Genomic DNA, 12509 nt, shown 5'->3' with positions numbered 1-12509 from the left:
TATTTAGAAAGTGATCTTAGTAGTTTCACCAATTAACTAGGAGTGGAAGCACCTCATTGATCTCTTGGTCTTTATGGAAGGTGTGGATTTTGTTCATTGGTAAGCCTTTGCAAGTATGTAGCTTGATTTTGGTTGTGTGCATTTACATTTAGAAAGTGATTTTAGTAGTTCCACCAATTGACTAGGAGTGAAAGCTCCTCCATCAATCTCTTGGTCTTTATGGAAGGAATTATATAGAAAACCCTTAAGGAGAAATGGAGGTTGGGACGATTTTCAAGCTAGTTGCAAACTACTATTAAAATAGCCATCAACAAAAAGAATACTTCATGCCCCTTAATGAATAATAGTATTCACATACATTTTGATGTAGTTGGACCTTTTATCAAATTTTACATAATAACATTTCACCATTAATACCATTACAAGAATCTTAACTTCGACAATAATTCTTGGAGGACATCAAAATCCTATAAGATGTCTTGGAGTTATCCACAACCATGCAAGTGAAGTGCTCTATACATTTTCTATTTGGCATCCCTTCATCTAATTTTAATTTAATGGCACAAAATTTTTATTTTAAATGAAGGCTTTGATAATAGTTATTTCAAGATGACCTACAAACCATCATGAATACTCTCGACAAAGAATCTTGTATGTGTAAGAAGTTAGCTAGTTTATTCAAGAGACACAAAGTATATCAATGCTTTGTTAGTCCATACTTGTTAGGAAGGAAATTGTCTTGCTATCACATTTTCCAACTTTGTGCTTGATCTTCAATCTCATTTATATTCACTACATGGTTCAAATTAATATATCAACCTTGGGTTAAAAGGTTTGTCAAGTATGACATCCCTAAGATCTCAAAAAGTGAGTTGATTTTTTATTCAATGTCATCACAATTTAACATTTACTTAATTTCTTTGTTTAGAATAGAAAACTATTTTGATAGTCAATTACAATTGTACTTTGGCTAAATTTGAGATTTTTACTTTAAAGAAGAGATTGAATACAATCTTTATTTACTCAAAAAAAACAATTAGGATAACCTAAAGAATAAATATATGTTCATATCAAAATAATGTATTTTTTGTATATATAAAGTTTAATAATGAAAAACTAAACATACAAAATAAATAAACTATATATTAAATATATCGAATATATTTAAATTACACCAATTACTGATATTCTCTAAAAATAGTTATAATTTCTAATAAATAAATTTTATATACTATTATTCTAAATATACAATATTAATTTAGTTTAACATCAAATTGCACGTACATTTTCTTAATGACCATATTAGACAATAAAAAACTCTATATCTATACAATCCGCAACCAAATTTGGGGATTGATATTTGTCTATACATAAGTGGCACCCTACTTATTTCAACAATGCTAAACGAGATTCCAAGTGTGAATACATAGAAACCTAGATTGTTAAAAGATCCTACTTAAGTTTAAATTGATCCCACAAAACGTTAAGAACTACTTCACTTTCTAATTAAAAGTAGAAAAAGGGATGGAGAGTTTGGGAGCCTCAAATGTGCTTCGTCTCATTAATAATAAGCTGCAAGGAAAATTACATGGAAAACTTATTAAAGGACAAAGGCATGATACCAAAAACAATTGTATTACCATATACATTTAGCAAAGCACCCATTAAAGATAAAGATGAATGATTAAGCAACATTAAAGGAACTAGTTGCACTTTCAACAAACTTCCGTGCTCCTTTAAACCACCTCTTGTCACCAGCTTGAGCCTTGCATACGTATAACTTTCCATCAGACACAGTCGCCGATATGAGTTGATGTTTCCCTCCCTCATCCCCATCAGCTGTTCTTGTTAACACAGATAAGGTGTAGTATTGCTTCCCATTTATCACAGGACTTCCAGACTCTAACAAAGATGCAGTTGCTACAGCATTCGTGTCAAATCCTCCCTACCACAAATATAAATTTGATATTACTGCTATACAAATAGTTTTATGACTTCCACAAGACTGCAGCCGTGAGCATCAACAATGTTGCCAAAAACCTCCTATATTAAAAAAGGATCTATAATGCGAAATGCATCAAATAAATCAATGCGTCTCGCAAAGAGTCCTAAGGCCCTAATGCTCTGTAATTTCAACTTATTTTAAAAATATAAACAACATGGCAATCAGCATTGCTCACAAAATTAAATATAATACAAATACAGAATATTAAAATAATTTAAAATTAAAGAAATGTTGTCTGAAAAATGGTTCACCTCTGATGCCGTCTTTCCAGAATAAGCTTGTTTGCCGAGTAAATAATCTACCTGGTAAAAACAGATAACTATTTTTATAAATAAAAATTTAATCATACAGAAGAGGGGGAAAAAATTCAATTTCTTGTTTTTCGAAGGTAAGATTATGGACTGCAATCTAAAATATCCATACAGTCGGAAACAAACTTTGAGTAAAAATATACAGTATAATATTACTCACAATTATTTGTCTGAATCTTTGTAAATTATCCATACTGACGATTTTAGTAAGAATCCTTAAAGATAACAAAATCCTAATCACAGATCGATAAATGATGTTCATTAATCTTCATAGAATGGAAGTACCTGAGAAAGGAATTCCTCAGGAGAGCCAAAATCGGCGATACTTTTCTTGTCGGTGGGTGTAACCATGACAGAGACATTACTGTTACCATCAAAATTGTCCTCGTATCTCAGAACTTGCCCCGGGTACTCTACTTCCTTGCTAGGGTTCCACTTTGCCGGGATCAGAATCTTGAATCCATCGCCGGTGTAAGGAATGAAATCCGTGTTCTTCTTTGGTGCTCCAAACACATTTGCTGAGAGCAATTCATTTGTATTTAAGCCCTAAATAACAAATAGCAATAAGTTTGAATGTAGGCCCTAAATGGCCTGACGAATTAATAGCTTACCGGCTTCTCCATAAGCGGCGTCTGCTGGAGCGACTTTGGTACTGACGGCCGCTGCTCCGGCAAGAAGAGTGAGGGCGAGGCGGCGTGGCAGGGGGGCGGAGGGCAAATGGTCTTCGGAAGCTTGCTTCTGAGCATGGCATGTGACCACGAGCTTGGCAGAGGAGGGCTTAGCTGAGGATCTCCTGCCTGAGCTGAACGAGGTTGCGCGGAGAAAAGCAGCGGGAGTAGCAGTCGCGGCAGCCATTTCCAGAGCTTGAGTGCAGAGCTCCTCCGAGTGGGATGCGTTATGGATTCCTCCCCTGCTCGGAGATGGATGAATAATGGAGGAATCAGATGAGATGTGGTTGGATAAGACTCTCTCTCCTCCTATTGGCCCATGCCCCCCAACAATTTCCTTGTATTTTCCATTACGTGGCTACAATAAGTTTTCTTCTTCCTTTTCTTCAGATAAGATGAAAACCTTGATGACGTGTGATTTAACATTGTAGAAAATTTTTAAGAGGATAAAGTGAGTTTTCATAAGCAGACCTATTAAGCGTCGATAAGGGGTTTCTTTATTGTTGTTGTTGTTCTACTCATAGATATCTCCTAATTATTATTTTTCAAAGAGTCTAAAAACTAAAAATGCATGTGTTCATAATCGATAACATATGTATTAACAGTGGATGATTTTTTAGTTTTTGTGGTTAGTGATTGGCCCATTTGTGCATCACTAGGAAATACAAGCCAGTTGTCGCCCATTTTTGTATTACTATCACGTCCTGTCACTTCCTATCATCCCCAATTAGCACTCATAAAAGGCCCAGAAATGATAGCATATGTACTAATAGCCTATCACATATGGCACTAGGGGAAACGGGCCAGTTGTCACCCATGTACGCAATGTCGTCACGTTAACTGTTACCTTCCCCCACCACATCAACCCCATCCACCCCCCCAATTACTGCCCAAAAAACCTTGTTACCTACACACAAACATGCCAAAATAAATCACCATGAACACCAATAGTCGTTCGCATTTTTTAAGTTTTAAGTTTTCTTGATTGCTAATTGGTCTATTTGTGCAAAAAGTACTATAACAATGGAGGGGGTCTTAGTGACGGGTATTGGGTGAACATTTCTAAATGACACTTTTAGACCACCTTGCACTCTACAAGTTTTACAAAGAGATTCGTAAATGCGAAAAAGATGAAAGGTTATCTTTAAACTCTTCACTCACATGTGGAGGTTCCCCAAAAAAATTGATAAATTTTGACATACAGATTAGGAATTGTAGGTGGACAAGTTAGCCTGGGCAACTACTAGGTTGTTTCCCCTAATAGTTGATCTTTTTTTAGCTTGCTTGGTTTTTGATTGGTCCATTTATACAAAAAACTACTATTTTCTTGTGAGTGGCTATTGGAAGGTGAATGTAATGGATTATGAGCGAACGTTTTAAAATGGCACTTTTAGACCACCTCACACTCTACAAGTTCTATAGAGAGCTCCATAAATGAGGGAAATTCAAAAGGTTAATTTTAAGCTCTTCACTCACCTACATAGGTTGACTAAAAAAAATGGCAAATTTCAACATACATATTAGGAATTGTAGCTGTGTAAAGTTAGCATGGGTGGCTACTGGGTCGTTTCCCCTATTGGGATATTTCATAATGACTAATGGGATATTTTAGCCACAAGTATTGACATTTTTGAGTGAGTGACTATTAGTGTATGGACAAAGTAGGCATCAGACGAGCATTTTGAAATGGCACTTTTAGACCACTTTACACTACATAAACCCTATAGAGAGATCTATAAATACCCAAAATGTGAAACCTTAGCTTTAAGCACTTCATTAACTTACAAAGCTACACCAAAAAAAAGTGGAAAAATCCAACTTACAATTTAGGAGTTCTAATTGCACAAAGTTAGCTAGGACAATTGTTGGGTGTTTTCCCTTGAAAAGATAAATAAAAAACAAGGGAAAAGGTGGAATAACAAGATAATGGCATTACCACACCGTAGTAGAAAAGGATATTTATCATAAAAGGAAGGAGAAGACCTAGTTTTAGATTGAATGTTGCTTCTCGTTTTTATGAAAGTTGTCATATATTATCCTTGAGTGTTTTAACATCATCATTAGAAGCCAAAAGATAAGAAGAGTTGTGATCCCCCTACTTCTCTAAAGACCAAGGTTGCCATGAAAGCCAAATTCAATATTCAACACATTGATTCCAATGTGGAGATTACTAAAGAAATAAATACACATTACACATGTGGCCAACCCACCTAAGGGGAAGGAAAAAATTAAAGAAGATTCTAATTTGGAGGAGGCTGAAACTAGCAATAACAAAAGAAATGAGGGGAAACCCCTGGAAAATAAGATAGTTGAGTTACAGTGAGTAGCCTCTCCCACTCAAAGAGCATAAAGACAAATTCTATTGATCTCACACACAAGATTGAGATTATTAGAAAGGAAAATTCCTCAATTGAACTTAATAGCGAGGCTACTTCTTCGGTTAACGAGGAGAATAAAACCTAACTAAAGGGAAAACAACTAATGGCATGGAGTGTATTAATTGTGAAGTTGTGCGGGAGGAGGTTGAAAAAACTTAAAAGAGCTTAAAAGTTTCGACAACAAGTTCTAGGAGTTGTCACATTTCACCCTCAAGGTGATGCACTCATTGACTACTACCCTTTTCTTGTTGCAAAAGGACATGACTAAAGAGAATGACATTGAAGATGATGACTTTAAGGAACTTTTGAAGTTCTTCACAAAGGATTGGGTACGAGTGATGTTGTCAAGAGATGAGTGCCAAAGGAGGCAAACCTTTACTTGTGTAGCTCTATATCACCCTTAAGTAAGATATTTTATGACTATTTTAGTATGGTTATGATAGATGTTTAGGGGAGAAATGGAAGTTCTCAAATGAGGTGTGTATATCAATTGAGATCTTCACCCTAACATTCAAATATAAGGGAAAGAGGGGCTTCCAAGCATAACCTTCAATATACCTCAAGCTATATTAGCAAGACCTTGGTGAGATGAAGGGATGCTAATACAAAACCAAAATTATAGTAAGGAAGTGTGCAATAAGTCTCTTTCATTTAGTGTTAATTAACCTTAGATTTGTTGTGTGAAGGTAAATTGGCTAAACTGAATTGATTGCTAGATTGATTGACTTGCATAAGATTAATTATTTAATTGTAAGAAACACAAGTATAAACCTAATTATGCAAGAATTCAAATCTAAAACATAAATGAATTAAAAATAATGAAAATTACCTTGAGAAACTGAAGAGGAAGACACTTTGAAGGTCTAAAAACAACAATTTGGAATATCAGGAACAAAATAGAGACTAGATTTGGAATCATGAAGCTAATAGAAACAAATCCTAGAAAATTATCTACCCTAGGTACACATCAACTTGAGGTGACTTATATGTCATAATGGAGGGTATACTTCATCTTGGAGGTATAGTTTTCCTAAGTCAGCATATACCAAAGCTTGAAACTGTTGTGAATCCTAAACAATCTACGAAAAGGGTAATCATATCTGTATCCAAAACTTTGATCCTAATCTTGCACACAAGAGAAAAATGGTTTTATTTTTTGGGGGAGGGATTGCCTTGGTCAAGGCCTTGATGATAGATTAACCTTGAAATGAAATAAGATGTAAAGCATGTAAGGAAAGAAATATACACTATAAAATTTTCAACTCAATCAATGAAACCCTTACTAGGATGGATTATGCAATGCTAGATGTTGTTTATGCTAAGTCTCTAATTGAATGTAGGGAATCTCCACAAATGCAATAGATTTTTTTAATACCAAATTATGCATCCATGGGTGTAGATGTTCTTGAAGGAAGAAGAATAAAAAAAAATGAATGCAATGGATGTGTATAGATCTCCTCCATTGATGGCCAATAACGGATGCTAGATCCTAAAGAGGAAATGGTCCAAATGAATCCTTGAATGTCATAAATGCTTGAAGATGCCAATATTCTTGATCATAGATGTCTCATGAATGCATATGATGTCACTTGTGCACATATGTTATCCTTGTGTGTATATGTATGAAAATGAAATGCCCAAGATCTCTAAAATACTAGTTTTTGAGACCAAAAACAAAGCGAGCCAATTGGAGCATTGGAGAAAATAATAGGAGAACCCTAGAGAATATGTGATTCAAAGTTTATTTGGCCCTAGATATAGGTTGACTTGGGTCTGCACACTCAGATTATGAACTTCTCTAAGCCATTTTATCCAAAGAATCCCATAGATTGAGAATCTTGGATGGTGGCCTAGAGCTCCCTAGTCATGGAGAACAAAGGGATACGATGAGAAATGAGATGGCTCTCAACTAAGCCTAAGGAGTGAAACCCCTTGTGAATAAACCATGAAATGAGAGATTCTAAGACAAGAGCAGAAATGCTAGTGTCCAAGAATTTCCGTGGAATGCAATGCAACAATGTAACTAGCTAAATGAGATGCAAAGAATGCAACTAAACTAGCAATATGGGAGTATTATAAATCCTTCTAATTAAAATATGTGAGCTATTTTATTGCAAAAAAGAAACTAAGTTAATGCACTATGAAACTAAGCTAGTATGCCTATGCAAGAATGAAAGAGAGAATAGAAGTTCTCCACAAATGCTCCAAGAAACCTTTAGAAAAACATGCATCATAACAATAGTTCGAATTCAGATCCTTAAATGAGGAGAGAGCTCTCCCTTTTAAAAATGTATGGAAGGTAGAGATAAAAATCTAGAGGCACATGATCAAGGGTGGGGGTTGACTTTTAGCATGATGGATGTGCAAGATCATTTCCAACAATGAGAAAGAGTTGACTTTTGCATCTCCATGTGAGACATAAGTCTTTTATTTTATTTTAAATTGGCAAAACCACTTTATGTGTGCAACTTAAAATAAGAGGGTGAAGGGGGTATTTTATTTAATTAAAAGGGGACATGTTCTTTTTAATTAAATACGAACTTAGGATATAGTGGTCAAACTATATGATAAAATCAAATAAATTGATTTTTAAAGATTTGATCTATGCAAATAATTAAATAATTTATCCAAAATGATGAGGACTAGAGCAATGGTCTAGGTGACCATTTTTGGGTTATTATAGGGTCAACCTATACCAAATACATGTCGACTTAGATTGACCTATACTTGATGGATTCCCAAGCTCTGTGATTGCGAGATCTTGGAAGTTGTACAAAAAGAATCATAAAATAAACTATTAGAGTAGAAAATGAGTCTATGCAAGCACAAATAAATTCATGGACCATAAATTCACTAAAGGATGGTGTTGGAACCTTGATAGTTTGCAAAATTCAAGTGATCCAAATGTCATGTTAAGAAGAAGATTCATACACAATTATAAGAATTACACACATTTATATATTTTTGGGTGATGATGACATGGGAAAAATTGTTCCTTGATAGGATTCTTTTATTGAAGATACGTAAAGGATAAGGTATTTTACTATTTTGATTGGAAAGAAATGGAAAGGTTGCGAAAAGGTGAACTTCATTTTGCTTGATATAAGGAAGGGTCATTGTGAAATATTACACATTTGGTAAAGTTTCTTATGATAAACAAGGACTATTAATTTTTAAAAATATTATATGAACCTCCAAAGAAAATATAAATCTATGTTTGGCTCAAATTTTGATAAGACGGAAAGGAAATACATTGAGAATCAACCTTTAATTTTGGAAAATGATGTTAAGATTTTGACTTCTTGTTGAAATTTTATCGATAGAGGCTGGAAATATCAAAATTTTAAAATTTTAAAAATGGACCAATTTAGAAAATTAAATTTACTAATTGTATTAGAAATATTAGGCTTTTACGAGTTGTTGTGGTTCGTCAACCAAAACTAGATCCAAAAGATAGTAAGGGGAAAAAAAAGGATTATGAAGAAGTATTACTTTAGTGTTCCAATTTTTATTTATTATACATTAATTGCATTAATCATTCATAAGATAGAGATTCAAATCTTTTAGGTGCCTAAAAATTCATTTTGACTTGAACTTTCTCAAATTGTTTCTTTTTAAGAACCAGAAATATATGTGCTAAAATGACACATGCTAAGAATAATAAAAGACCTTGAACATGTAAATGATCTTGAAGTACTATTTCTGCATTTTCCTGACCAAATCCACCTACATTAGGGTTATTTGTTAATGAGTCATCCATCTTGATGAATTCGCCTTCTGAAACAAGAAGTTCTAATCTTGGAGGTAGTTATTATTTAGTTAGATGATTAGTTTTTTTCAAAAGCATTTGTAATAAGGTGGTGACTTTTACCATAAAGGTGCACGAAAACTAATCAAGACATATATGTGGAATGCAAAATGTAAAGGGAAAGGGAGTGATATATTACAATATCATTTTTGAAGCAAATTATTATGTACTTGTCTTTTTGGAATTAATACAAATACCTTTATTTTCAATCAACATTTGAAGTTTGGAAGTTGTTTTCAGTTTAACTATTCCTCTATGATTACTAATTTTAATAATTGGTTGCCAATTTATGATGCTTGCAACTTGCAAATATTATTGGTTTCTTATATTTATTTGGTCATTAAGAAGATTTGTGAGATTTGTCTGTCTTTGTTTCTTGTCTAATTGGTATTCCCCAATGGGAATTAAACTCTATTAGAATGATAATTGTGAAGGTTCAATTTTTCTAAACATTGATGGCATTGGTTGGAATGATTGTAGGTTGGGATATATTCATTGTCTCGTAGAGTTGTGCATGCGGTTAATATGAAGTGACTCTGTAGCCCAAATTGGAAGAAGGCACAAGTCCTATCTATAGCCAAGGAGTGAGAGTTGATTTTATTCATTATTGTAAGAACAATTTCATATCAATTGACATTATAATTTCAAATATTTTCATACAAATAAATAAATCAATTAAAGTAAAGTAATTGAATCTTTTCAATAAAGTAAGTTTTCATCTTGAGGGAAGTAAATAATAAGTCATCATGTAGGTACTATCTACTATAAAAAGCTTTGAACTTGAAAACCAAGTTAAGGTATAGACCCACTCACATAAGTTTTGTAGAACCTAAAGTCTAGGGGAGGAGGATCATATTTGATCACTCCAATTAGTTGGTCAAGTCAAGTTGGAAATCCAATAATTGAATAATAAAGCTCATAGGAATTCCAATCTATTGATTTGGGCACCAATAGATTGGTGACTCCATTGGGGATCATCATATCAAAATCTTTGGTTACAAATTACTCTCCTAGGAGGAAACCATAAGAAAATATTGTGTTTCCCTAAAAAATAGGTGGCAACTTCATTATTTAAAATATTCAAATTAGTGAATCTACTAAGGGAGAATACTCAGAAATGAAAAGTTTCTACTTTGAAGAAAGAAGCAATTTTGTAAGATGTATCAACTATCTCCAAGAACTATTTATTCTAGTTGGCATTAGGGCATTGGATCTCTATAGCCCTAAAAAGCTATTAGTTAAGGTTTCATAACTTGTACCAAAATTTCATGGAGATTATAATGAATAAACACTTGAACATTTAGATTCATTTTATACATTTATAAATGATTATGAGATAATTTGTGTAAAGGATCAGGTGATGAAGTGATTTGTCGACATACTAAAGGATAATGCTACTACCCATACAAAGTATCTCATCTTGGAGGCAATTTGAGTAATGATTTCTTGATGTGTTTCATGAGGCGGGTGAGGAAGAGGAAAGCATGTGTTTTGAAGAGGAGGGAAATCAAAATCATATTATGAAAGAATGATATAACAGGTCTCATTTATATGTATTTTTCAAGTTAGAGAGACATGAATGTGACTTTATGTAATGCCCCACTCGGGAACCCAAGAGAAATAAACCTAACATGTTACAAGTTTTACTGAACTATTTTAAAAAAAGTTTAAACAATATCAAAGTAACAATGTGGAAGTAATATACACATACATGTACACATCAAACTCGCATATGCGAATACAATACATATTTCATTCCTCAAGGGTTCCTTCATGTTAAGTCATGTTTAAGAAGTTATATTAGTTAGTTTGAAACTTAAGTTCAAGACAACAATCAAGAGTGAATAACATGTATGTATAAACACATATGCAAGTACATGAATATAACTAATACAATGAAATATCTTGGATGAATAACATCCACTGCACATGTTGCATGGTATGTAAAAATAGATACAAGTACATCCAAATAGAAGATACATGATAACATGTATACATTCAATGGAATAGAAATCTCTAAGATAAGAATACAAGTGATAATGACACAATTTGGTGCAACAAATATCTGACAATTATTCTTATTAAATGAATAAGTATTCAAAAATCAAGTCTCATTATGCAAATAAAATATCATGCAATATTATCATGTTAATAATCTTAAATCATAAATTATATAATTAATAACATAAATGTATATTATTAGATTAAATATTAATATAATTTCATTTTTAAAAATATCAATTTGACTTTAATTTAAGTCCAACATTAATATTTAATTTCTTTTAATTCATAATGCAACTAAAAAATAACTCAAACTTAAAATTTTAATTTTAATTAAATTATTTATAATTTTTCTCATAATAAAAAATATTATTAACTAGATGATTACATAGTGAACTCCACCATAACTTCTCTTAAAATATAACAAAATTACATATATTTATTTATTGACTTCTCACTTGCATTAATAAATATAAAACCATTTACATGCAACTAATAGTTTAACTAGACTTAAGAAATCACTAATACTAACATCCACTTTATAAATAAATGAGTAATATTTATTGAAAACTTTCAATTAATAAATAATATTTTAAAAATATGAAATTAAAATTTTTGGAATTCATGAATTATAATACTTTTTTATTTTTAGTTTTTATTTTTAGTTTTTGTAAATATAAATCTGAAAATTAAATTATATTCTTATAAAATAAAAATAAACTTGCAATTAGTATTCTCACATGCCTTTGATCCCTCAAATCGTCCAAGCATAATATACTTTGTTTTCTATTTTTAGTATATTTGTTTTCTCATGCAATATGTATAAGTTTAGTTAAAACATGATTTTCTCTTAATTAATATTTTATTTTTTTAATAAATTTTGCAACTAAATTAATTTAGATATAAGAAAAACATTTATCTTTATTTAAAAAATTCATGATAATCACATGGTTCTATGATGAATTTAAAGTTGAAACTGTTCAATTTGTTATTTTCTTCCAATTCTCTATAATTAAAATTTCCCTGTATTTAAAAGGGCTTTAAAAGAATAAAGTCATAATACTTTTCTACATTTTTCTACAATTTTTCTCAGTCAAGTTTTCTTGATCAATAAGTTTTCCTTTTAAAATCTACAACATAATTCTTTATCTAAAAATTAATACAATAAATTAATGAGCTTTATGCAAGCACTTAGGAAGACACGAAATAGACAAATCTTTCAATAAAATTCTACAATATATTTTCAAACCTTGCCTCAAAACAACTGCTAAAATATGAGACAATCTTTGAATGAGTGCAAATCTAAACTCTCTGAATCTTTCAATATTCTTTTGCTCC

General features: G+C 32.1%; 1 protein-coding gene across 1 annotated transcript; it reads right to left on the bottom strand.

Annotated features, from left to right (window-relative positions):
- Positions 1-1532: 1532 nt before the first annotated feature.
- Positions 1533-3215, bottom strand: LOC149556933 (oxygen-evolving enhancer protein 2, chloroplastic-like). The gene is made up of 4 exons (XM_089831572.1): positions 2928-3215; positions 2602-2834; positions 2257-2307; positions 1533-1945 (listed from the first exon to the last, which is right to left on the bottom strand). Exons 1-4 carry the CDS (start codon positions 3169-3171, stop codon positions 1685-1687), a joined length of 789 nt encoding a protein of 262 aa, XP_089687698.1. The 5' UTR covers positions 3172-3215; the 3' UTR covers positions 1533-1684.
- Positions 3216-12509: the final 9294 nt, after the last annotated feature.

The sequence above is a fragment of the Cupressus sempervirens genome, chromosome 5, assembly GCF_028749045.1.
Source record: "Cupressus sempervirens isolate cs-2001-9-10 chromosome 5, ASM2874904v1, whole genome shotgun sequence".
Classification (NCBI taxonomy): Eukaryota; Viridiplantae; Streptophyta; class Pinopsida; order Cupressales; family Cupressaceae; genus Cupressus; species Cupressus sempervirens.
This window is presented reverse-complemented; position numbering and strand designations above follow the sequence as displayed.

Coding starts and splice junctions, on each gene's coding strand:
- LOC149556933 (XM_089831572.1), bottom strand. CDS start 3,171: ATGGCTGCCGCGACTGCTACTCCCGCTGCTTTTCTCCGCGCAACCTCG. Junction 2,835..2,927: donor CGCCGCTTATGGAGAAGCCG/GTAAGCTATTAA, acceptor AATTGCTCTCAG/CAAATGTGTTTGGAGCACCA. Junction 2,308..2,601: donor CTGAGGAATTCCTTTCTCAG/GTACTTCCATTC, acceptor TGTTTTTACCAG/GTAGATTATTTACTCGGCAA.